Source organism: Peromyscus maniculatus, chromosome 22 (genome assembly GCF_049852395.1).
Source record: "Peromyscus maniculatus bairdii isolate BWxNUB_F1_BW_parent chromosome 22, HU_Pman_BW_mat_3.1, whole genome shotgun sequence".
Lineage (NCBI taxonomy): Eukaryota > Metazoa > Chordata > Mammalia > Rodentia > Cricetidae > Peromyscus > Peromyscus maniculatus.
The window spans coordinates 23363735-23387127 of record NC_134873.1 but is presented as its reverse complement, the minus strand read 5'-3'; the positions used below and the strand labels follow the sequence as shown (position 1 = coordinate 23387127).

General features: G+C 48.9%; 2 protein-coding genes across 4 annotated transcripts in view; one reads left to right on the top strand and one right to left on the bottom strand.

The window, feature by feature from the left end:
• Pum2 (pumilio RNA binding family member 2) overlaps positions 1 to 16578 on the bottom strand; it is a 154823-nt gene extending 138245 nt beyond the window's left edge. Inside the window, exon 1 of the mRNA XM_076559813.1 lies at positions 16569 to 16578. The gene's annotated coding sequence lies outside the window, so the exon portion shown is untranslated. The remainder of the gene's footprint in view (positions 1 to 16568) is intronic.
• Positions 380 to 11104, top strand: LOC102909711 (b(0,+)-type amino acid transporter 1-like). Of its 3 annotated transcripts, XM_006981439.3 has the most exons (6): positions 432 to 1238; positions 4229 to 4362; positions 4528 to 4657; positions 5553 to 5677; positions 9361 to 9448; positions 10199 to 11104. In XM_006981439.3, exons 1-6 carry the CDS (start codon positions 474 to 476, stop codon positions 10427 to 10429), a joined length of 1473 nt encoding a protein of 490 aa, XP_006981501.1. In that variant the 5' UTR covers positions 432 to 473; the 3' UTR covers positions 10430 to 11104. The 3 variants fall into 3 exon arrangements, with proteins under 3 accessions (XP_076416044.1, XP_076416043.1, XP_006981501.1); XM_076559928.1 differs by lacking the exon at positions 9361 to 9448 and having other exon boundaries at positions 427 to 1238; XM_076559929.1 differs by lacking the exons at positions 4229 to 4362; positions 4528 to 4657; positions 5553 to 5677; positions 9361 to 9448; positions 10199 to 11104 and adding an exon at positions 1872 to 4215 and having other exon boundaries at positions 380 to 1238.
• Positions 16579 to 23393: the final 6815 nt, after the last annotated feature.

Below are 23393 nucleotides of genomic sequence, written 5' to 3'. Positions count from 1 at the left end.
CAACTGTCATGTTGCGGTGGAACAGGGTAATGGAAAATCCTCCCTTCCTTCTCTCCCTCTCTCCCTTCCTTTTTTTTTTAAACCCCTCTTGCCCTCTCTCTCTCCCTTCCTTTCTTCCCCACCTCCCACCTGCTGCTCTGAGGATGGAACTCACACTGGGCCGAGCAAACACCCTCTTACATGAGCCCCCCCATGCCCCAGCTATTAGTAGAGACTTCAAAACCCCTTTCTCTCCCGGGACCTTTCACGACCGATTCTGACCGGTGGCTCCTACAGACTGTCTGCACTGAGGCTTGAGCTGGTCTGGTGCATGCTAGATCAGCTCCTTCTAGATCGCACCCTGCGTCTTTGCCCTCTGGCTTGGACTCCCTCCAGACACTGTAATCATTAACGCCTCCAGGAAACCCACAGATGATAGGTACCGGAGCCTGTCCCTGTCACCAACCAGAGGCAGTATCCGCTGAAGCCTCGAGATGGAGAGAAGTGAGGAGAGAGACGGCAGTGACGGGCCGGCGGCGGGAGGGCAGGAGCAGAGCAGTGGGGCACCGGGTCTGGCCCTGAAGAGGGAGATTGGCCTGTGGAGTGCCGTGTCCATGACCGCGGGCTGTATGATTGGCTCTGGCATCTTCATGTCCCCACAGGGGGTCTTGGTTTACATGGGCAGTCCCGGAGCCAGTCTCGTTGTCTGGGCGACGTGTGGCCTCCTGGCCATGATGGGCGCCCTGTGCTATGCTGAACTGGGCAGCCTGGTTCCTGAATCTGGGGGAGACTATGCCTACATTTTGCGAACCTTTGGCTCTTTGCCGGCCTTCCTGGTTATCTACACATTTGTTCTGGTGGCCAAACCAGCTGCCATCACCGCCGTCTCTCTGAGTTTCGCCGAGTATGCACTGGCTCCCTTTTACCCAGCCTGCGCCTCGCTCCCTCAGATCATGGTCAAGATCGTTGCTTCTTCCTGCATCCTGTTGCTGCTGCTGATCAACTTCTGGAGCTCACGGATGTCCACGGTGGTGATGAACGTGTGCACAGCCGCCAAAGTGTTCTCCCTGCTTGTCATCGTGGTGGGTGGGGCCGTGGTGCTGGCTCAGGGCCGCAGTCGTACAGAATCCCTGCCGTTCACCTTCCACAACACAACCCAGCAGGCAGGGCGCATTGGCATGGCTTTCTACCAGGGCCTGTGGTCCTTTGATGGCTGGAATAACATCAACATGGTGGTAGAGGAGCTCAAGAACCCAAAGGTGAGTTGAGTGCGCTGATCTGGGGGTGAACCTCTGAACATCGGCAGCTCCAAGAACTGGGGTTCCCACTACTCAAATGACCGAGCTCATTAACAATCTAAGTGGAATCGAGGCCCCCCTGAATGTACTACTCGTGGGACCTGCATGGTGGCCCATTTGCCTTGATTAGTTTATGGGATTTTAACTATGGCTTCTAACTAAAGCAGAGTACTTCATACTGTCATACCCCATGGACTCATCTTTCTGCTTCTTGAAGTAGCCATCAATGCCCATTTTTTTACAGGGGAAAACTGAAGTCTGCAGAAGGGGAATTGCTCTGAATTCATACTTGCCAGCATTCTTAATTGATGCTGCTGCCTAGCTCCTGGGTTGTTTCCTCCAGAACATTGCAGTAGATACTTATACATCGTTTCTGAAGCCTGGGAGCCACTTGTGGCTTGGAGAACAAGCCAGCTATGCCTGTTCACCCTACCTGTGAGCCTGGCCTGGATAATCAGTGTGCTGGCTGGTCTGAAGGGCTACCCAGGACTTGGTTGTGGCATTTGGATCTTCGGTTATTAATATACTGACTCTTTGCTATAAATATATTTTCTGAGATGTTATTTGTTTTCTTTTTTCTTTTTCCCCTTGCAGGAGTTTCAAATTCTCACAGAATGGGAATTGGAAGTCTTCTGTTGTCCCCACTGGGCTGGCTTAGGGGCATTCCAACTTTTAGAGTCTTGGCAAAGGCTCACTGGAGGGCAACTTGAGGAGAGAATGGCAGCTTGGAGAGAGAAGTATAAAAGCAGAGATGGGGAGAAGGGAGGAGACAGAGGGAGAGACAGACAGAGACAGAGGAAAGAGAGAAGAGGAGAGACAGAGGAAAGAGAGAAGAGGAGAGACAGAGGAAGGAGACGCAGAGACAGAGGAGAGAGAGTCCTAGGATCTCATCCTTATCTTTATTTTTCTTCTTTGGGACGCAAGTCTCACTGTAGCCCAAGTGGGCCTCGAACTTGCGTTGTAGCTAAGAATGTCTTTGAACTTCTGATCCTCACCCCGGAATGGTGGGATTGCAGGAGTTACTGGCGTGCCTGGTGGTTTTAGTTTTTTTTTGCATACAATCTCATGGTCCTAAGTCTTTGTCTACAAGAAGGGACCGTCATAATAACTGCCCTGACTTCCTCACAGGGCACTGAGGTTTCACTGGTACATTCTTGGCAGATGGCTTGGGAAACTGTCAAGTAAGTGGGTAGCATGTGCATGTGGTGGCCTGACAGGCACAGAGCCCCCTTTCTCAATCTAGACCCTGGGCTTTCAGCTAGGTCAAGGAAAGAGCAGGGTCCTGAAAGTTGGCCCCTGAGGTTGAAGACAAGCTCCCATGGTTACAGTGGTTATCAGCAAAGCTTTTCTAGAAAGGATCCAAGGGTTAAGATTTTAGGCCCCATATTTGTTAGTCCCTGTCACAACTACTCAGTTCTGTTATGGTAGCAGGAAAACTGCCACAGGTAAGTAAAGGAACACAGCTGTGTTTCAATAAAACTTTATTGACAAAATCAGGCCACAGGCTAGAACTGGTTCATGGCTAGTGTTTGCTGATCTCTGCTAGAGCCAGGACTTTTTTTTTTTTGATGTGGATTTCAAAGTAAAACCTAAGCCAGTCACCAGAATGCCAGCATTTGAAATTCTGCCCTAACTTGTTCTAAAGGGTGTATTTAGTTCATACTTTCCTCACCTCCAGCAAAGAAACTACAGGAACTTTGCCAAACCAGGGTCAGCCTTATATGCAGACTCCTTGGGATCTGAATGAAGAATTCAGGGCTCTCAAGAGTACAGAGAGTCTCACTGTTCTTGTGGTATATTGGCCAGAAACGTATCTATGATCCCACCCAGGACTCTACCGTTGTCACAGCTCATTACTACTGGGAAAGTTGCCGAGGGAGAGGTCAAATTCAAAAGCATATTAGGTTCCCTGCCCTGACTACATGTGAGGTTGACTCATGCATACTGGGTGCTCGCTGTGCCGAGGGCATCCCCGAAAGGCCTGTGGGAGTGAGAGTACCTTGACTACAGGTAACCTTGTGTGAGCCGAGGCAGAGCCACATTCCAACCCCTGGGTGGTAAGATGGTAGCTGCTATATCCATTTTGCGGCCAGGACACTTTCCTTTGAACCTAGAATCCCGGATTTTAAAGCGGAGGGGGACTTGGGGTACTCATACACGAGTCCGTGGCTGTCTCATTTACTTCATTTTCACTAACGTGAGGCATGGTCCTCGAGGGAGGGTGACCGACAAGGCAGAACAGTCAAATAAGGCCTCCTGGGGGAGGAGACTGGAGTTTAACCATAGCTCTGCGGAAGCAGTGTGAACATGAACTTGGAGGCCAGAAAGGACAGAGCCTGCCAACGTCCACGGGTACACAGGGAGTAAGGACAGTGTCCACCCGGCCGCTGGTTACCAAGAGCCGAGATAGGTCGAGATGATTGCCCCGTTCTGTGTCCCCCTCCTTTCCTTTCCCTCTCCAGGTCCAAGAATTCCCACAAGCAGAGCTCAGTCCTGGCAGAAAGCTCTGGAAATTGTCTTTGCTTTAAGGCTAAAGAGGAGATGTGCTAATCAGATGTTTCCACGAGGGGCCAATCATGCCTATGGCAAAGCAGACGGGGGACATCGTTAGCTTCCTTTCTCTTCTGCGGGAAATTCTCCTTCCCACCTTCCCCAGTCATGTCCATGCCTCAAAGAGAGCCCAGGTGAAGGCCCTCTTCATCCTAGAAGCCCTGGTGATGCCTCTGCCATCCCCTCTGTATCTCCACCGCCCTCTGTCTAGGACCTTATGCCGCTCACCACACACCTGCCTGATTGTGTGCCCACGCCATGGGGATCGTGTTCTCATGGGGCAGGAACACAATGCTTCTGTTCCCCAGGGTCCGGAGCAGTGGCCCTGTGGACAGCATAGTTCTGAACGCCTCCAAAGGCCTCCTTGGCTAACCTTTGCCCTCTTCTCCCTGAGCCTGCAGCGGAATCTAGTGTGGGCAGTGATGATTGCCATCCCCCTGGTCACCATCCTGTACGTCCTGGTCAATATCAGTTACCTGCTGGTTATGTCGCCCTTGGAGATCCTCTCCTCTGATGCCATGGCTGTGAGCTGGGGGTGAGTCTGTCACGTGATGTGTGCCTTGTATTAGGGATGGAGGGTGCTCTATGTGGATCTGAACTAGTCTTTAAATGCATTATTTTCTCTATTCCCCAGGAGGCCTTGGGGCCCCTTTCCAAGTCCCTGCTAGAATTCTTTCCCTTGATGCTTCTGTTGTTCTAGGAACCAGGTTCTGGGGTCCTGGGCCTGGCTGGTGCCCTTGGCCGTTGCGCTTTCGACATTTGGTACCGTCAATGGGTCGTTCTTCAGCGGCAGCCGTTTGTGCTACGCAGCTGCCAGAGAAGGTCACATGGTAAGAGGCGGGGACCTGGGGTCAAGTGAGGTGGTCAGGGCTGCAAGGAGGTGCTGGGAGACTTTTCACCTACGCCTTCTCCCACCCGAGCTTAGCATTTAAGCCAAGCCTGGACCTCCCCGGTCAGATGTGGCCCTTTTTTCTCCTGAGAATGGGACACGGCCCTTCCATACCTTTCCGAAGTATTCCCAATCTCTTCCAGGTTTCAGGGCTGTCATGGTCCTGGATTATGTGAGGTGGAAGAGATAAGTGTTAGAGCCTATCTGTGAATAACAAGAGTGCAGAGGCCAGAGGGAGGGCCCCCCCCCCCCCCGAGTACACACCATGCCCCTTTCCCTCAGAGATTCTTTGCCCCTGTGTTAGCTTTTACTAGGATAATAATATTGAATAACAGGCAACCCCCAGACTGCCAGTGACTTGCAACGTTTAACGGTTGCCCTTCGTGTTATCCGTAGCCCTGTTTGGGTCATTCTGATTTTGGAAGGAGATTGTTTCTACTTCAGGGATGCAGGCCAAATAAAGCAGAGGTGGCCCCTGAGAGGCGTTTCTTGATTAACTCAGGAATCAGGGTTTAAGATGTCAAACCAAACGTCTAATCACATGTAGGGTATTTGCTTGTCACCTGCGCTCATGTTTTTTATTGGATGAACCGAGTGGCACAGTCTAGCCCACATCAATGGTTGAAAACTGTATTCCTGACATAGAGGCAAAGAGTGGGAGACTGAATATTTGGAGGATAACAATCCAGTGTGTCATAGCAGCCCAAGGAAACGTATGCCCTGGAAGCCGTGGTGCTAATGGCCATGAGATTGGGCACGCTGGTGTCCAAAGCATGACGGGACAGAGTGCGACTTGCGGCTGTTCTGCAGCTTCTCTCACACCAACTGTTTTCCAGCCCCAGCTTATGTCCATGATTCATGTGCACCGACTGACACCAGCCCCAGCCATGGTCTTCACCACAGCTGTGGCTTTGGTCCTGCTCATTCCAGGCGACTTCGGCACCTTCGTCAACCTCTTGAGGTAAGCGAGACATCCCCCGGCTGGTATCTGCACCCCAGACATCTTTGTATTTATATACCCTTATATGTACACTCTTGCACACATGAATGTGTGTGTTCTCTTCTGGAGCTCCTATGTGCACGCACACACACACGCACACGCGCCCATGCACGCACACAAATTTTCTCATCATAGCAATCAAATACCTGACAAGAAACAACTTAAAAGAGAAAGGATTGATTTTGGAATGTGTAGGGTACGGACCAACACGGCAGGGAGGAATGGGGATGGGAGTGTTTGGAGGCTGTGGCCAGAGGTGTGTGTAGCTGCTCGCTCACCTCCCAGTGGACCAGGGAGCAGAGAGAGGACAGGAAGCTGGGTGTTATAAATCTCAAGACCTACCCAGCCACCCAGAGACTCATTTCTTTATTGAGCCTCCGTCCCCTTACATCTCAATCATCTCCCCAAATAGTATGTTTTCAACTGTTTCAAACACATGAATCCGTGGGGAAATAGTTTACATCCAAGTTATATCTATCGTTCTGTCTATCCATCCGTCCATCCATCCATCCATCCATCCATCCATCCATCCACCTACCTATCTACATACCCACTCACCCACCCACCTACCTACTGATCTGTCTATCTATCTATCTATCTGTCTATCTATCTATCTATCTATCTATCTATCTATCTATCTATCTATCTATCTATCTACACACACATAGAGGAGTGCATCTGTGTCTCTTGAGCTCCACATGCGTGTGCGTGTGTGTGTGTGTGTGTGTGTGTGTGTGTGTGTGTGTGTGATGCATTTCTGAAAGCCCAGGCTCAGAATCCTCACACCTATACATATATTTCAGCCATTCTCTCTGTTATGTTTCCAGAATTAAACATGGCTCTCCTCTCCCTCCATTCAGTATAACGGGTGTTTCACCACCAGCTAGCCTAAGGCTTGTGCTACTGTTGTCACTATTTCCCTTCATTCTGTTGCTAAGATGAAGCTAAAGGACATTTAGGAGGGGCCGGAGAGATGGCTCAGTGGTTAAGAGCAATGGCTACTCTTCTAGAGGACCAGGGTTCAATTCCCTGTGACCACATGGCAGCTCACAACTGTCTGTAACTCCAGTTCCAGGGGGATCCGGCACCCTCACACAGACATACATGTGGGCAAAATATCAATGCACATAAGATAAATAAACCTTTAAAGAAAAAGGACATTTAGGCATCATAATGCTGGGGAGCCCTTAGACACGGCATGATTTTTGCCCCCTCTGTGGTCTGGACTTGTGCTCTGGACTTGGTCCCAGAACTCAGTGTAGATCCGTACCAAGCTGTTTAGGCACAGTGAATGATTTCAGCACAGGAAGGGGATGTTCTGAGTCCCTTCTGATATTTTCCTTAAGACAGAAATCACGGGCCGTTGTGATAACCACTTGTCATTTTCTAAGCTCATTTGAAGCAGGCTTCATTTTTCAACGGCCAGATGAACACAGTATCTGAGTGCAGAGGGAGTTCTAGCAATTTCTCAGGTATCACATGTTCCCTGCTCTGTTGTCTAATCTAGAAGAGGACATTCAGTGCTTGGTGTGATTCTTAGGGACACCACGTCACAAATGTTTTATTTTCGTTGTTTTTCCCATGAGAAAGATGGAAATCGTTATACAGTGATAACAAAATCTAATCCATTGTGGGTCTAGGGGACACGAGTCTTCAGGTAGAGACTGGGGAATGTGACCAAGAATGTCTCAGTACAGAGTAAGAATCCTGTTCAGTTAGGACCTAACACTTTGTAGTCTGGATCACCTCAAGAAGTGGCTTCTTCTGGTCCTTGATAGCCAGGTTAGATAGAATTTGTGTATGTATTCACATGTATGCAGGTGTGTGTGTGTGTATGTGTGTGTGTGTGTGTGTGTGTGTGTTTGCATGTATGCATGAATGTGTGCATGTGGAGGTCAGGGGATCAAACTTGGAAGTCATTTCTTATATGTTATTTATATATTTTTTAAAGACCATGTTCTAGTTAAGATTTCTATTGCTGTGATGAAACACTGTGACCAAAAGCAACATGGGGAAGAAAGGATTTATTTGGCCTACACTTGTTCCGCATTGTAGTCCGTCATTGAAGGAAGTCAGGACAGGAACTCAAACAGGGCAGGAACCTGGAGTGGGGAGCTGATGCAGAGGCCATGGAGGGGAGCTGCTTACTGGCTTGCTCTCCATGGCTTGCTCAGCCTGCTTTCTTATAGAACCCAGGACCACCAGCCCAGGGATGGAACCACCCACCATGGGCTGCCCCACTCCTCATCAATCACTAATTAAAAAAATGCCCCATAGTCAGATCGTACAGAGGCATTTCCTCAATTGATAGTCCCTTCTTTCAGGCTAACTCTAGCTTGTGTTGAATTGACATAAAACTAGCCAGCACATATAGGGTCTCGCTGTGTAGCTCTGGCTGTTCTAGAACATGCTATGTAGACCAGGTTGGCCTAGAACTTATGGCGATATTTCTGCCTTGGCCTCCCATGTGCAGAACTAGCCCAGTGGGCTAGGCTGCCTGGCCAGTGAGCCCCGGGGATCTCCTTGTCCCTGCCTTCACTGTGCTGGGATTACAAAGCCTGTACTTAGCGCCACACCTGGCTTTCCTCCATGCGTTCTGGAGATTGAGCTCAGGTCTTCACACTTGTGCGGCATGCTCTTTACTAGACCTTCAGATGGAATTCTATCAGGAATGGCAGCAGCCACTCAAGCTATCGACCTTGGAAGGGACAGGGGCAAGGGCTGATGGGGTGTTTATCCACCTACATGTAATGTCGCCAGCCCTGAAGGAAAGATGGGTTGGGAGAAGAGCTCTGCTTTGATGAGCCCCCCCCCCCCTCCAGTGAGCATAGCCTCCTTGAGATTCCACCACGCCCTCTTTTTTAAAAAAAATATTTTATTTTAAACATTAATTTATTATTTTGACTGTTTCACATTTGACTTTCACTGAAAGGCCAAGAAGCAATTATTCTTTGACAAATTCATATATGTATAAAATACATTCTGGCCATACTCATCCCTCTGCCCTCTCATATCCCCCCATCCCACCCCAATTTCCATCCCTTCCGTCTACCAAGTTCTTATCCCAATTTCATTTGTTTTGTGACTCACAGGGTCATCTCTAGATTTTTTGTTTTGTTTTTAGGATTTATTGATTTTTGCCAGGTGGTGGTGGTGCATGCCTTTAATCCCAGCACTCGGGAGGCAGAGGCAGGTGGATCTCTGTGACTTCGAGGTCAGCCTGGGCTACAGAGTGAGTTCCAGGACAGGCTCCAAAGCTACACAGAGAAACCTTGTCTCGAAAAACAAAACAAAAAAAAGATTTATTGATTTTATTTTATATGTATATGTGTTTCGTCTTTATGTATGTTTTTGTACCACATTCATGCCTGGTTCCCACAGAGGTCGGGGGAAGGCATCAGATCTCTTGGGGCTGGAGTTAAGGATGGTTGTGAGCCACCCTATGGGTGTTGACAACCTAATCTGGGTCCTCTGTAAGAGGAGCAACAGCTCTTAACCCCTGAGCCATCTGTCTAGACCTAGGCTCTCCTCTACAGAAAACCAAATGCTCCCCCTGCTCTTTGAACACGTGGTCCTGATCCAGGCGGGTTCTATCAGGGAGGGCCTCAGCTACACTTTCCTTTTTTTTTTTTTTTCCACTACAGCTTCCTCTCCTGGCTCACCTCTGGAACCACCTTTGGCTGTCTCCTGTACTTGCGAATAAAGACAAAGAATCTTCCCCACACTTACAAGGTAGCCCTCAGGACAGACGCTGCGCATCTTTCAATCTAGGCTATATATGAAGTGTATCTTTGGGCCACTGCCTCCTCCAAGGCCTAGACCAATGGTTCTCCAGATTCCTAATGTTTCGGACCATTTAATACAATGCCTCATGTTGTTTTGGTGACCCCCAACCATAAAGTTATTTTTGGTGCTACTTCGTTAACTATAATTTTTCTATTGTTATGAATTATAATGCAAACACCTGATATGCAAGGTATCTGATATGTGGCCCCTGTGAAAGGGTTGTTCGTCCCTCCCCTGCCCCCCAGCCACTACCACCCACCTTGAAAGGGGTCGAGACCCACAGGTTGAGAACCATTGGCCTAGACAAGGAATGTCAGCAGCTGCTACTTGCCACTGTATTTGGTAGAGCATTGCACATTTTGTGGGTGGGGTAGAAAGGGTTATTGGCCATTTCTCCTCTGTAGGGCCACAGGGGAGAAAGATGGAGCACATACGCAGAGGCCTCATAGCACAGAGAAGCTAATGCTGGGCCCCAGACTCTGCTTTTTAACGAGCCCCCCCCTCCACACCCCACCTCCATGCAGCCCAGCAGGTGACTCCCCTGGCCCAGTCAGGTATCCTATCACATACTGGAGGAGGAACACTAACGATAGGTAGAAATAACTGAGAGGTAGGTAGGAAGGACACAACTCAGGGACACCCCTCCCTCATCCTTCCGGTCTCAGGGGTCAAATAAACTCTCTGTGCCCTCTGCAGGTCCCCACCTTCATTCCCGCCGTCATGCTCCTGGTATCTCTCTACCTGGTGCTGGCACCCGTCATCGACCACCCCCAGGCAGAATTCCTGTACATCTTCTGCTTCCTGCTCAGTGGCTTCCTGGTGTATTTCCTGCTTTTCCACTTCCGGTGTCAGTCCAAGTGCATGCAAGCGGCCACGACGCATCTCCAGCTGCTCCTGGAAGTCGCTCCAACCACTAAAGGTCATTGACTGGATGGTCAGAGGAGTCCCGCACTGTCCTCTTCACTGTCCCCGCTGGTCCTCTGTACACCAACTAGGTATCATTCCAGTAAGCACTTAGTGCCACACAGTACAGCTGCTTTGAGGTTTGGGAATATCTACTGGGACATTATCCCATTTCCCTAAAACCTATTCCTTTGAAACAAGTACCACTTTGTTTCACAAAGGAACCCTCTGGTTACAAATAGACATTTAGTTGCTGTTTGTAGCCCAATTAGACAGCATGGAATGAGTCCCTTCCTTGGGTTTCTGCCATTGGAATTCTATAGTCTTATTGGACATTGCTCAAGCTGAAGAGTTGCACATCTCGGGATTTATATGGGACCACTTGTATCAAGTGGGCAGAGAAGTAGAGAAAGGCAGAATGGCAAGAAGAATGAGGATGATACATGCTTAGACATGCTTTAAAAAAGACTTGGTGCTGAAGGGGAGGGGGTAGGAGCTGAAAGCGTAGTTTTGATCCCTGTGGTCCAACGGCCACTTGATGGTATTTCTTGAGTTTTATGTCTTCCTCCTCCTCCTCCTTTTTTTCTATTTTGTGAACCTAGAGATTAATCCCAGGGCATTATGCATACTTAGGCACTGTATCGTTGATTTTTCCGAGACAACTGATACCATAAAATAAATTTCTCATTTTGCCTCCAATGAGTTTGAATGGGTACCTATTTCTTGCAACTAGACAAGATGTGTCTAGGGTAATTTTTAAAACATTTATTTGTATTTTATGTACATTGGTGTTTTGTCCTCATGCATGTTCGTGTGAGGGGTGTCGGATCCCCTGAAACAGGAGGTGCAGACAGGTGTGAGCTGCCATGTGTGTCCTCTGGAAGAGCAGCCAATGCTCTGAACCTCTGAGCCATCTCTCTCCAGCTCCTGTCTATGGTAATTCTGGTCTGGGAAGACGTCAGCTGGGGGTTGAAGCTGTTTGCTTGCTTGAACGGGGCAATAAGTAGGAGATGTACTGGTAGGAAGGGAGGGTGGCTGGCTTTGACCAAGGAAAGGCAGATAAATTCCCAGGAGAAAGGACAAAGAGCTAGAAGTGTCCCCAAGACAGCTAATATAGTTATAGGACTAAATAGAAAACGGAGGGCACAGACACCTGGCTACCCTGGACATCTGGGTAGATACCTGGAAGGATGCGGGAGATGAGGAATGAGAGGTGCACAGAATGAGGGTGGGAGGACAGCTCCCGAGGGCTTCTAAGGGGGCGGGTGGTTCAGAAGAAAGGGGAAGAGGACATCTTTTAGTTTAGTTTCTCCCGAAGACTGGATTGAGGCAACTTGCGTACGGTTTTAGTGCACCTGGCACACATTCATTAGCTGTCCATTGCTCTGATAAAACACCATGACCAAGGCAACTTATAGAAAGTGTTTATGTGGGCTTACGGTTCCGTAGGAATAAGAGTCTGTCACCACTATGGCAGGGCAGTGTGGCAGCAGGCAGGCATGGTGTCTACAACCATTGAGAGTTCGCATCCTGCCACCAAGCATGTGGCAGAGCGCACCACACTGTAGGAATGGTGGGAGGCTTTTGAAACCTCAAAGCCTGCCTCCAGTGACACACCTCCTCCAGCAAGGCCACACCTCCTCAACCTACCCGAAGAGCTCTACCAAGGGGACCTGGTATTCAAATTTCTGAGCCTATTAGGGATTTTCTCATTCAAAACACCACTCACCTCATAAACTTGCTTCATGGTAGACACGGATCAGAGAAGTTCGACAGTTCCATTCAGTTCTGACACAGAGGCTGAGCAAACGCAGGTCCAAGGTCCTCCCTCAGGTTTAAGGGTTCAGTTCTTCATGACTACCATCACTTCAGACCCTAGTGATTTAAGCACTGGGTCCCCATGAGACCTATACATCTATCCAGAGTGACTTTGAAATTGGCCATTCCTACAGCTTCCCACATCGAGTACAACTTGCTAGAATGACTCACAGGACTCAGAAAACCACTTCACTTACGATTACCAATTGAAAATAAACGATTCAACTCAGAAACACTCAGACGGAAGAGCTGCACAGAGCAAGGTCAGGGGACAGGAGCACAGCTTCCAAGTCAGCTTCCGGTTCACTGTCTTTTGTTGTACAGCAGTTTCCTCTGTTTGAAATAGTCCATCTCGGAGGGAGGTTTGTTAAGACTCAGGAAGTTAATGAAATCTACAAGGCTCAGGAAATAGACAACTCACAAGTCTCAGGAAGATCCTGAAATTCATGAGATTTACAAGGTCCCTCCCCAAGGTGGCCAGGCCCGCACATAAACCCCTCTGTTTGTTGAGCCCTCTTGCTGAGTAAATAGATACTTGTTCATGTCTCCTCAGGAAAAGTCACCCAACATCCTTTTTAGCACCTTCATATGTTTACCCAGAAGCTTTCTAAATCCTGTCACTCAGGAGTTTTTATAGAGGTGTCATTAGGTATGAATGATTAATTAAGTTATTGCTTGAATTCTATCTTTCTGCCCTCTTCCTAGGGGGAGTGGATTGAATGCCCTAAACTCCTGAAGCTACCTAGGGGCCTCAGTCACTTATCATCTTATAAGCATATAAAATATTCAGCATTCTAGTCATTCCAAAGGTTTTAGGGACTCTGTACCAGCACTTGGGGACAAAACCTTTTTTCTGGTCTACCACAGTCCTGAATTGTGAACTGTTGATGAACCCAGTTCCTGAGCACAGTTCTATAGAGAAATTCCAGCATTCCATCTTCCCAAGTAAGATAGCCGGTTGCAGAGAAAATAATGTTTCCAAAGAGGCTGGTCCTACCCAGCTCCCCCTCAAAGCAGATGGTGGGCTCGTCTAGAGAAACAAGCCATGTGATGAGAGGATTGGAGTGTTCAACTTAACCTCTGGAGAGGAGGGAAGGGCTAGAGATTAACCTCAGTCATCCAAGGCCAATGATTTAATCGAGCCTGCCTGTATGGTAGGGATTCTATACAAAACCAAAGTGGAGGGTCGGAGAGTGTCCAGGCTGCTGCAGTCATGGGGGAGGCTAGTGTGCTGGGACTCCATGACCCTCGCACCTTACCCCATGTATGTCTGCACTGCCTGTTTTCGTTTTGTTTTGTTTTGAGACAGGGTCTCATCTCATCCAGTCTGACCTCAAATTTATTAGACAGCCAAAGATGAGCTTGAACTCCTGATCCTCCTGCAAACCCTTCCTGAGTGCTGGAATTACAGAAGTATGTCACCTCCTCAGTGTATGCAGTGCCAGGGATCAAACCCAAGGCTTTGTGCATGCTAGGCAAGGACTCTGCCAGCTCAGCCACATCTTAGTCCCATTTGTATCCTTTATAATAAACTATAAATACAAATAACTGTTTTCCTGGGCTCCTTAAGCCATTATAACAAATTATCAAGCAGATAAGGATTGTGGAACTCTGAGTTTGCAGCCGGTATGGCCAAGAACCAGAGGCCCCTGCGGCTTGCAAATGACATCTGAAGTGGGTGCGGCCCTCACCTGTGACTATGAGTCTCACAGGTACCAAGAACTGTGGAGCAGCAGGTGGCCGTCAGCAGCACAGTTGGTCCTGAAACCACACTGGCAGACAGACTCATCCTCTCCGTTCTCCTCCCTCACATATCTCTGATCTGTCAACCATCTCCTCCGACCTTCTGGCACCGCTCTGTCTCCTTCCTTTCTCCAGGGGCAATCTTCGTTTACCTCTTAGAGAAGACTAACTGGTTCTGCAAACACACATAAAAGAAATTTTTGTCTAGCTTTTGAATCTTTGTTCCTGCTTAGGTGTGGGTCAGAGAAAAGAAACACACACACACACACACACACACACACACACACACACACACACACACACACACACCTGCCCAGCCTAGCCCTTGGGGACACTTGTGTGCAAGGAGTGAGACATATGCAGATCATACAAGCAGGTTGTGATTCTGAGATGTAACTCTGAGCTCACAGCTAAATTGTACAGACAGCATCTACTTTAAAATAGATATAGATAGGGGCTGGAGATAGCTCAGTGGTTAAGAGCCTTGGCTGCTCTGTTAGACGACCAGGGTTCAATTCTCACCACCCACATGGCTGCTCACAACTGTCCAAAGTTCCATTTTCAGGGGATCTGACACCCTCACAGAGACATGCAGGCAGGCAAAACACCAATGCATATAATATAAAAATAAATCATTAAAAAAAGAAAACTATAAAAAAAAATAGATATAGAGCCGGGCGGTGGTGGCACACACCTTTAATCCCAGCATTCCAAAGGCAGAGGCAGGTGAATCTCGGTGAGTTCAAGGCCAACCTGGTCTACAAAGTGAGTTCCAGGACAGGCTCCAAAAGCTACACAGAGAAACCCTGTCTTGAAAAACCAAAAAAATAAAAATAAAAATAAATAGATATAGATAACCTATGGGCTTTCCTAAAAAGTCCTTAATGGGACTGGAGGTATATTTCAGTGGGTAGAATACTTGTTTAACATGTATGGAGCCCTGGGGTTGATCTCTATCCACATGAGGAAGGCTTGGAGGGCCACCCTAGTAATCTCTTCCACTTTGGAGATGGAGACTGGAACTCAGAAGTTTGAAGTCACCCTTGGTTATGTATATAGCAAATTCAAGGACAGCCTGGGCTACATGAGACCCTCTCTCAAAAACAAAAACAAACAACAAAAAACAAATTGAAATGAAGAACAAGGTTAAAAGTTCTTAGTGATCTCTGATTCTGGGAAATCTCTTATATGATACTTTTGTATCAGCATGATTTTAGTGAGGGGTCTTGTGTGGTTTGAATGAGAATGGCTCCCATTGGGCTGTATATTTGAATGCTTGATCCTTAGTTGGTGGAACTGTTTGGGAAGGACTAAAAGGTGTGGCCTTTGTTGGAGGGGGTGTGTCACTCGGAGTAGGCTTTGAGGTTTCAAAAGCCCTCACCGGGCCCAGTCTCACTCTCTCTGCCTCCAACTTTTTGATCGGGATGTAAAGGATCTTATCTACTGCTCCAGCACCATGCCTGCCTGCCTGCCTACTGCTGTGCTTCTCGCCATGATGGTCCTGGACTCATCCTCTGAAACTGTAAACAAACAGCCAATTAAAATGCTTTTTTTTATAAGTTGCCTTGATCACGATCTCTCTTCACAGCCATAGTAACCCTACTTAAGTCAGTTCTCCAGAGAATCAGACCAGAGGGTCCTGATGTGACAGATGAGACAGGGTTTAACTGGACAGCTCGTTCACATAATTACACATCTGAGAAAACTCAGGATAGGTCTATGAGCTGGAGACCTTGGAACCCTGGTAGCATATCTCAGTCCAAGTCTCAAGGGCTGAGTACCAGGGAAGCTGAAGGTGTCACTCTGTTTTGAGGTGAAAGGCTGGAGAACCCAAGGAGGAAGCTGTTGGTATACATCCTGGAGACCAAACAACTTGGACTCCAATGTCCATTGCAGGATCTGAATATGCCCTGGCTTTTGGAAGGAGACATTGATCTTCTCATGGTTATGCTCTGGTTTCATGGTGCTTGCCCACACTGAGGGCAAGTCCAGGCAGATGCATATGCTGTAATTCTCTAGGAACATCCTCATAGACACACCCACAAAGCTCTCCAAAAAGTCTCTATTCCTTAACCCAGACAAGTCAACACCTAAAATTAACCATCACAGGCACTTAACTCCTTTTTCGTGATTGCTTAATACCACTGGCCTGCTCTTCATGCCTGTTTGAGCATCTCTGTTTTATTGTATTACAAGCAGAGTTGGAGGGACCATGTGTGGAACCTGGTGGTCCAACCACAGACATCCTCTTCTTGATCCACCACTGTTCTACTTGCTCTAAGCTCTGGTCTTCCTCTGGGATTCGTAGTTGCCATCTTTTCTCTATAAATTAAATACACAAACTGCTATAATCCCCATGGAGACTTGTGTGCGTGTGCGTGTGCGTGTGCGTGTGCGTGTGCGTGTGCGTGTGTGTGTGTGTGTGTGTGTGTGTGTGTAAGGGTTTTATTCCTGTGAACAGACACCATGACAACTCTTACAAAGGAAAACATTTCATTGGGGCTGGTTTACAGTTTTTAGAGGTTTAGTCCGACATCATCATGGTAGGAACATGGCCGCACGTAGTCAGGCATGGTGCTGGAGAAGGAGCTGAGAGTCTCAGAAGGGGGCTGTGACACTAGGCCTAGCTTGAGCATATCTGAGCTCAAATCCCGCCTCCACAAAGACACACTTCCTCCAACAAGGCCACACCTCCTAGTAGTGCCACTCCCTGTGGGCCAAGCACTCAAACACATGAGTCTATGAGGGCCATCCCTATTCACACTACCACAGTGTGTGTGATTTTTTGTTTGTTTGTTTCTTTCTTTTGCAGTGCTGGAGATTGAACACAGGTCTTTGTGCATGCGAGGCAAGCATTATACACTGAGCCTCAGCCCCTCCATACGCATTTTGAGCACGATGAAGCGCACCTATGACATGACATTATTATGACATGGATTGTGGGCTTTTTTAAACTTCTGACTAATTCTTTTTTTTTTTTTTTTTTCCGAGACAGGGTTTCTCTGTGTAGCTTTGCGCCTTTTTCCTGGAACTCACTTGGTAGCCCAGGCTGGCCTCGAACTCACAGAGATCCGCCTGCCTCTGCCTCCTGAGTGCTAAGATTAAAGGCTTGCGCCACCACCGGCCGGCTCTAATTCTTAATTTAAGACTTAGGTTTTTTTGTTTATATAAAAACTCTGAATGGAAATTTTTTTTTATGAAATGAAGAATCTTAAAAGCTTTTCATTGACCTTGGTGTCTAATAAGCAATCTGGACTCTTAAGGAATGGCATCAAGCAGAGAGGGTGGGTCTCAGACCAGCCCAATGCCCTGCTCACCACCCCTGCTTGGTAAACTCCTGCTCATCCTCCAGGCCTTAGTACGGGTTGCATTTTTTTTTTTTTCCCAGCCAGCTTTCTCTGGACCAAGGGGCTCTGTGCGGGAGTGTGCATTTTCTTCTGTACTGGTTCATCTTGGTTGTCAACTTGATTGGCTTTGGGACCAACTACTAGACACACCTCTGAGCGGCTCTGGGAGAGTATTTCCTGGAATGATGTACTGAGTGCAGATAACCCTCCTCCACAGCAGGCAGCTTTTCCTGGCAGTGACCCAGATTCGAAGAGGTTGGAGGGGAAAAGGCAGTACCGGTCTTCGCCTGCTCACTTTCGCCCCCTGCTGGTGAGTGTGTCTTCTCTGTAGCTGCCAATGCCTTTGCTGACACCAGGACTCAGCCCCCCACCCCCCTCCTCCACCCCACCTTTCCTAGGGACTTTCCAGAGATCCTCAAGGCGTTCAGTGCCAGATTGGGACTGCAGAGGTAGTCAGCTTCATGGACTGGGGGAGCTACTGGGTTTCCAGACTCCCCAGAATGCAGACAGCCATTGCTGGAGCTCCTCCAGCCCGTGCTGTGCAAGCCAGTCCAGTGAATCTCCTTTTAAACATGTGTTCACTCTATCGGTCTGTTCCTCTAGAGATCCTTGATGGATTCAGCTGCTGCACAGGGGCAGGCCAAGCAGCAGTAAAATGATGTCTTTGGTCATCAGTCTCCTTGCTGGGCAATGAGCTTCTGGGAAAGAGACGCATCTATCAACTTCATTTTTTTTTCTTAGTATTTGTATTGTATTCTTAGTATTTGTTTTAAATTTCTTATGATGACTTCAAATTTACAGAATATTTTCATAATGTATATGATTACTGCTTGCTAGGATTTTCTTTTTTTTAATTTTTATTTATTTTTTAAATTACACTCATGATATTAATCACATTTGTGGTATTCATAGATTACATTCACAGTATTCATTCAAATATATATATATATATAAAATCACCTTCTTTAATGCTCAAGGCTCACACAGAACTCAGCAAGTTGTTATTGATCCCTGAAGGCCCTGGCTCTCCCAGGGAAATTGGGGTGAGGGTAAATGGAGAGCAGTGGGGGTTTGTTTTTTTTTTTTTCCAGGCATTTCTTATACTGGGGTTCCCAGGCACTGGTAATAAAAGATAAGTAACATTTATGAAGCACCTGGCACACGCAGGCACAATTCTTCATGCCCTTCGTGTATTGGATCATTTAATTGTCATAGACAGGTCCTGAGAGGTTAAGCAACCCTACCCAATGTCACACAATCAAGAGTGATAGAAGCAGAATTTGAATCAGACCATCTGGGTCCAAAACCTGTGCCCCCCAGCTACCAGGCTGAACCCCAAAAGGGACTAGAATTGAGAAAAACGTTGCAGATGTTGTATGCCGATACGAATGACAGCGACAGCAATGGCCTTTGACAAAGACCGCCGTTCCACAGTGGGACCCTCCAAGCTCGTTTCCTCTCCCAGAAACGGCACCTTGTTTATTTTGGGGCCGTCCCACCTCCCAGCCCTTTAGATGTGTACTTCTAGAAGGGGCTTCACAACAGACTGCCCCCAGGCCCTGCATGGGCATATGGCCCCTAGCAGCCCCTCCCGGGGGGGAGGGACTGTTCAGGTTAGTTCTGGGAGACGAGAGCAGTTCTCGTGGGAGGTGAAGCCGATTGACAGAGGAAGACGCTGACTCACGTGGAAATGCCAGAATGAGAGCTGAACAAGCAAGTGGCGCAAGGGAGGTCCCCTTTTACCTCTCCTATCCTCTGTAATGTCTGCTTCTCCAGGCTAGAAGAGCCCTAGCTAAGATGAACTCACAGTCCCCAAATCCCTTCCTAGGGCGCTGCTTCCTGTGCTAGCTGGAGTAGCAGGCAGGGTGAATAATGACGACGAGGTGCCACCATTAGGAAAACAGCTTTCCAAGCAGCGTGTGGTGACAGAGCTGGTAGATGAGGTCAGGTCCCAAAGAAACCCAGGACAAAAGGAGGAGCCCGGTAACACATTAAGGCTAACACCAGGTTCTCACAGCACTTCAAGTAGCTGTTAGAGAGTCCTGGCACCTCTCTGCACTTCTCACCCTGTTGGAGCCCACTAGGTGGGTGTACCCAGCAGGACCGCATAAGAGGTTGATTGGACCACGGGCCTGGGTACCAGGTGACTGTAACTAGCCAGGGGGAGGTCTTTTGCTCCATCCCTTGGCATTGTTATCAATAGACCTTTGGAATAAAGTTCTGGGCCGGTGGGTAAGGATCCAGGCCCACAGGAGTCTGTCCTGTGTTTTTTCTCTGTTTCTCTCCCCCTCTATTTCTAACTAAGTCTCTTATCCCTCAATCCTCAAGAGTCTCTGGGGTAAATAAGTTTGGGGGCTGGTCCCCCACATCACCCTCCTAAACCTCTCCAGACACCAATCCCCCAGCTTCCCTTCCCTTCCCTCAGTATCTCTTGCCTATATAACCCAGCCATTCCAGCCAGAGGACAAGAGAGAGCGTGGTCCAGTCATGCTCTCTCTTGTCCTGTCAATCTCTCTCTCTCTCTCTCTCTCTCTCTCTCTCTCTCTCTCTCTCTCTCTCTCCCTATCTCTCTCTCTCTCCCTCTCTCCCTCCCTCCCTCTCTCTGTCTCTGTCTCTCTGTCTCTCTCTTCCCCTCTCTCTCTTCCTCTCCCCCCTTTGCTTTTGGCTCCTGGTCCCCTCTCTTCTCAGCCTCTCTTGCTCTGCCCCTTTCCTGCCCACCCCCACCCTCCCACCCCATACCACTGCCTGGTCTACTCTGCTGGCCACGTTCAGTCTGGACTCTTCCAGATGCCTCTGGCTGTACTCTCCCTCATATCCACAATAAAAACCGTCTCGCCAACCTTACCTAGGGTCGGTCATGTTCTCATTTTCATTCCGGTGGTTTCTCCCTTAGCCTAAGGCTTTATCTTCCCTTCTATCACGTGCCCTTGTGAGGGTCCATAGGAGGAGGGTCTCAGAACCCCCACCTCCCTTGAGGCTCTGAACAGGCCTGTGCATCTGCTCATTTTTCCCAGCCTTGGCTTGGAGCCTGCATGGAAAGAGGTGGAGGGACGGGGGCGGGGGTGGGGCCATGTTGAAGGGCCAAGAAGACAGTCTCATGTACCCTAGTTTTCCCATCACCAGAGAGTGCATAGGACCATGGGGGGGACAGAGAGGTCCCTGGGGACAGCTAGATGACATTAACTGCAAGAGTAGGAGGAGCGACCAAGAGACCAACAGGATGAAGGCCCCTCCCACCCAGAGCCCCTCCCACTTCTGCTGGGAAGCTCCTCCTCCTGCCAATCAGATTTGGGGTTCTCTCTCTGGTCTGGTTCCCAGCTGCGGGGAAGGAAGCAGTTGTAGGGTACACCTCTTGCCTGGGGCTGCAAAACCTGAGGCACTCCTGGGTAGGGAGCTGGTGAGCCATCTAGAGGTTGCCCAACAAGCGTTCTTCGGAGTCTTCCTCCTAGAAGATCTTCAAACCATGGCAAGAGGGCAGGAAGCTGTGGCTGGAGGCGATTTCCTGTTTATTGAGGTGTCAGCGCTGGTCGGAGAGGGCTGCTCTTCTGTGGCTAATGTGAGCTGTGCCATCTCCCACCCTCCCCTTAGGCTGACTCACGTGTCTGCCCCGTCCAGGGTTAGAAGGAAGGGCTCCCTCGGGCCCAGCAAGGTGCTTATCTCAGCTGCTCTCCTTACTGGCCTGGGCTGCAGGTAGCATTTCTGAAACCACTCAGAAAGCAGCCACCTGCCCTGCTGGCACAGGCCACCCGATCCTGTGACTCTGGTTGTTACTCTAATTCACAGAGAAGGAAGCCAGGCGTGCTAACGTTAGCAAGAACTGAAGTAGATTAAAAAAAAAAAAAAAAAGAGGATGCTCCGTTGAAGTCACAGTCTAGATAACGACAGACAAGCTTTTCAAGGGAGAAACGGCCTATTTCAGCTCGCTGTGTGAGGGTACAGTCCATCATGATGGGAAGTCGAGGCATCAGAAGCCCGAGGCAGCTGGTCACATTTGCATCCACCATCAGGAAGCAGAGAGAGATGAATGGTGTGTTTAGCTTACGTTCTCCCTTAGGAAAAAACAAAAACAAAAACAAACCAAAAAACAAACAAATAAACAAACAAAAAAAACCAGGCACGCAAACCAAAAGCCTCTCTGAGCCTAGTTGGTGCTTTAGGAATGCCCGTGGGTGTGGGACCAGTGGCCACATGTGCAAAGAAAAATGACTCCCTTCCCCAGGAGTCTTCAACAGTCCCACAATAGCACCTCACCTAGGGGTGGGGCCTTGGGAGCTGTCAGGATAACCTCAGTTTTATCTTGTGAATCCTAAAGGGACAGAAAAGCCCAGAGGAAGCGAAGAGACTCATGCCACGTGACCCTGTGATAGTCAGCGCAGGGTTGCAGCCACTCAGGCAAGGACTCAGCTCTCCAGCCTCGAGCACGGCCACTGTGCTCCTGTCTAGGTTATGAGGGTGGGGTGGCAGAGGGGATAAGGATTCAGCTCATCACAGAAGGAGGTGGACTCTCCAAAGCAGTGATTGACAAGCCTGGTCACTCGCCGCAGCAGCAGCTGTGGTTAGTTTGTCATAGGATTGATTAGGTGGTGGGATGCCTAGGTATTTGGTCAAGGTGTATCCGTGAGGGTGTTTAGAACCTGTAGACAGAGTGTGTGAATGTGTGTGTCCACCTGTGTGTGTGAGAGAGAGAGAGAGAGAGACAGAGACAGAGACAGAAACAGAGATACACATAGACGCACACACAGACTGGTGAATCAAGCTAGATTTGAGTGTAACCATTTACTTAAACTGCTATCTGGAGCAAGTAGACCCTTGCTGTTGTGGCCCACAAATTCACACGTTTGAACACTTGGTCTTTAGCTGGTGGCATTGTTTGGGGGGGGGGAGTTATGGAGCCTTTAGAACATGGGGCCTAGCTGGCAGACACAGGGCTGCGGTGTGGTGGTGGGGGGAGCTAGAGGGTTCTATCCCAGGCCCAGCTCAGCTTCATCTTTTCTGCTTCCACCCAGTAAGCTGCTTCACATGCTTTGAACAGCAGCTTCAGTGAATACCACCATGCTCACCCCTGTCATGCTCCCCGCTTCCCCGACCATGCTCACCCCACCGTGAAACTGTGACCTAAAGGAAACCCTTCTTCCCCTAAATTGCATCTTTAAGGCATTCCATCCAGCAATGAAAAAGGAAACGAATACAAAGCATAAGTCTGCCTCGACAGAGAAACCAGAAGGATGGGATGAGAAAATGTTGATTAAAGCATCTGATGCCTCAGCACGTAGGGCGGGTATTAAAAGTATATGCTCTTCTCCTTCTGGTGGCTGCTGACATCAGGAGTCATGTGTAAGCAGGAGGGTGAGAACGGCTGACTGGGCTGTGCTGGGACCATATACTAGGCAAGTAAAGGCTCCACAGCAGGATGTGGCTGGTGCCTGAGGCGCTTCTGCCGCTGTGAGTCATATGACCCAGGAGATCTTATGGTGATGGGAAAGGATACCGAAGGAGAGTTTGGCCAGCCCACTGGGGGTCATTCTGATGTGAACCCTGTAGTAGAGAATGAAAATCCTTTGGAAATTGATTCCTGGCATGTATCTGGGCCCGAAGGTTAGCAGAATATTTGAGTTGAGTCTGGGAGATAAAGTGACCAGGCCGCTGAAGCTACCCAATCATGGACTGCGCTCCATCAGAAACATTGAGTGCTGAAGCCAAGCAGATCCTGCCGCCAGACCTGACAGGACAGAAGAGGCCTATCAGGGACTGAGTCAGAGCAGGACAGAGGGCCCAAGGTAGACCAGAAAGCCCATTCACGGTCCCTCTCGCTCAGCTCATGTCCGTGGCTGGAAGGAGGGAGGCTCTGGAGCGCAGCTGAAGGAGACCAAGCCCCGGCTACTTCCTGAGTGTGTTCACGTGGCGGGAGGGTGCAAGCAAGATGGAGGCCGGCTGAGCCCCAGCCTCCAAACGGGAGCGTGAAGGAAATGGCTTTTCATCCGTTTGGTTCTCACGTCTGCCATGTTTCCATTCATTTGTTCCCTCCCTCAGAAAGCACCTATGGTGTGTGTCTGACTCTCCGCCTCCCTGCCACCCTTTTG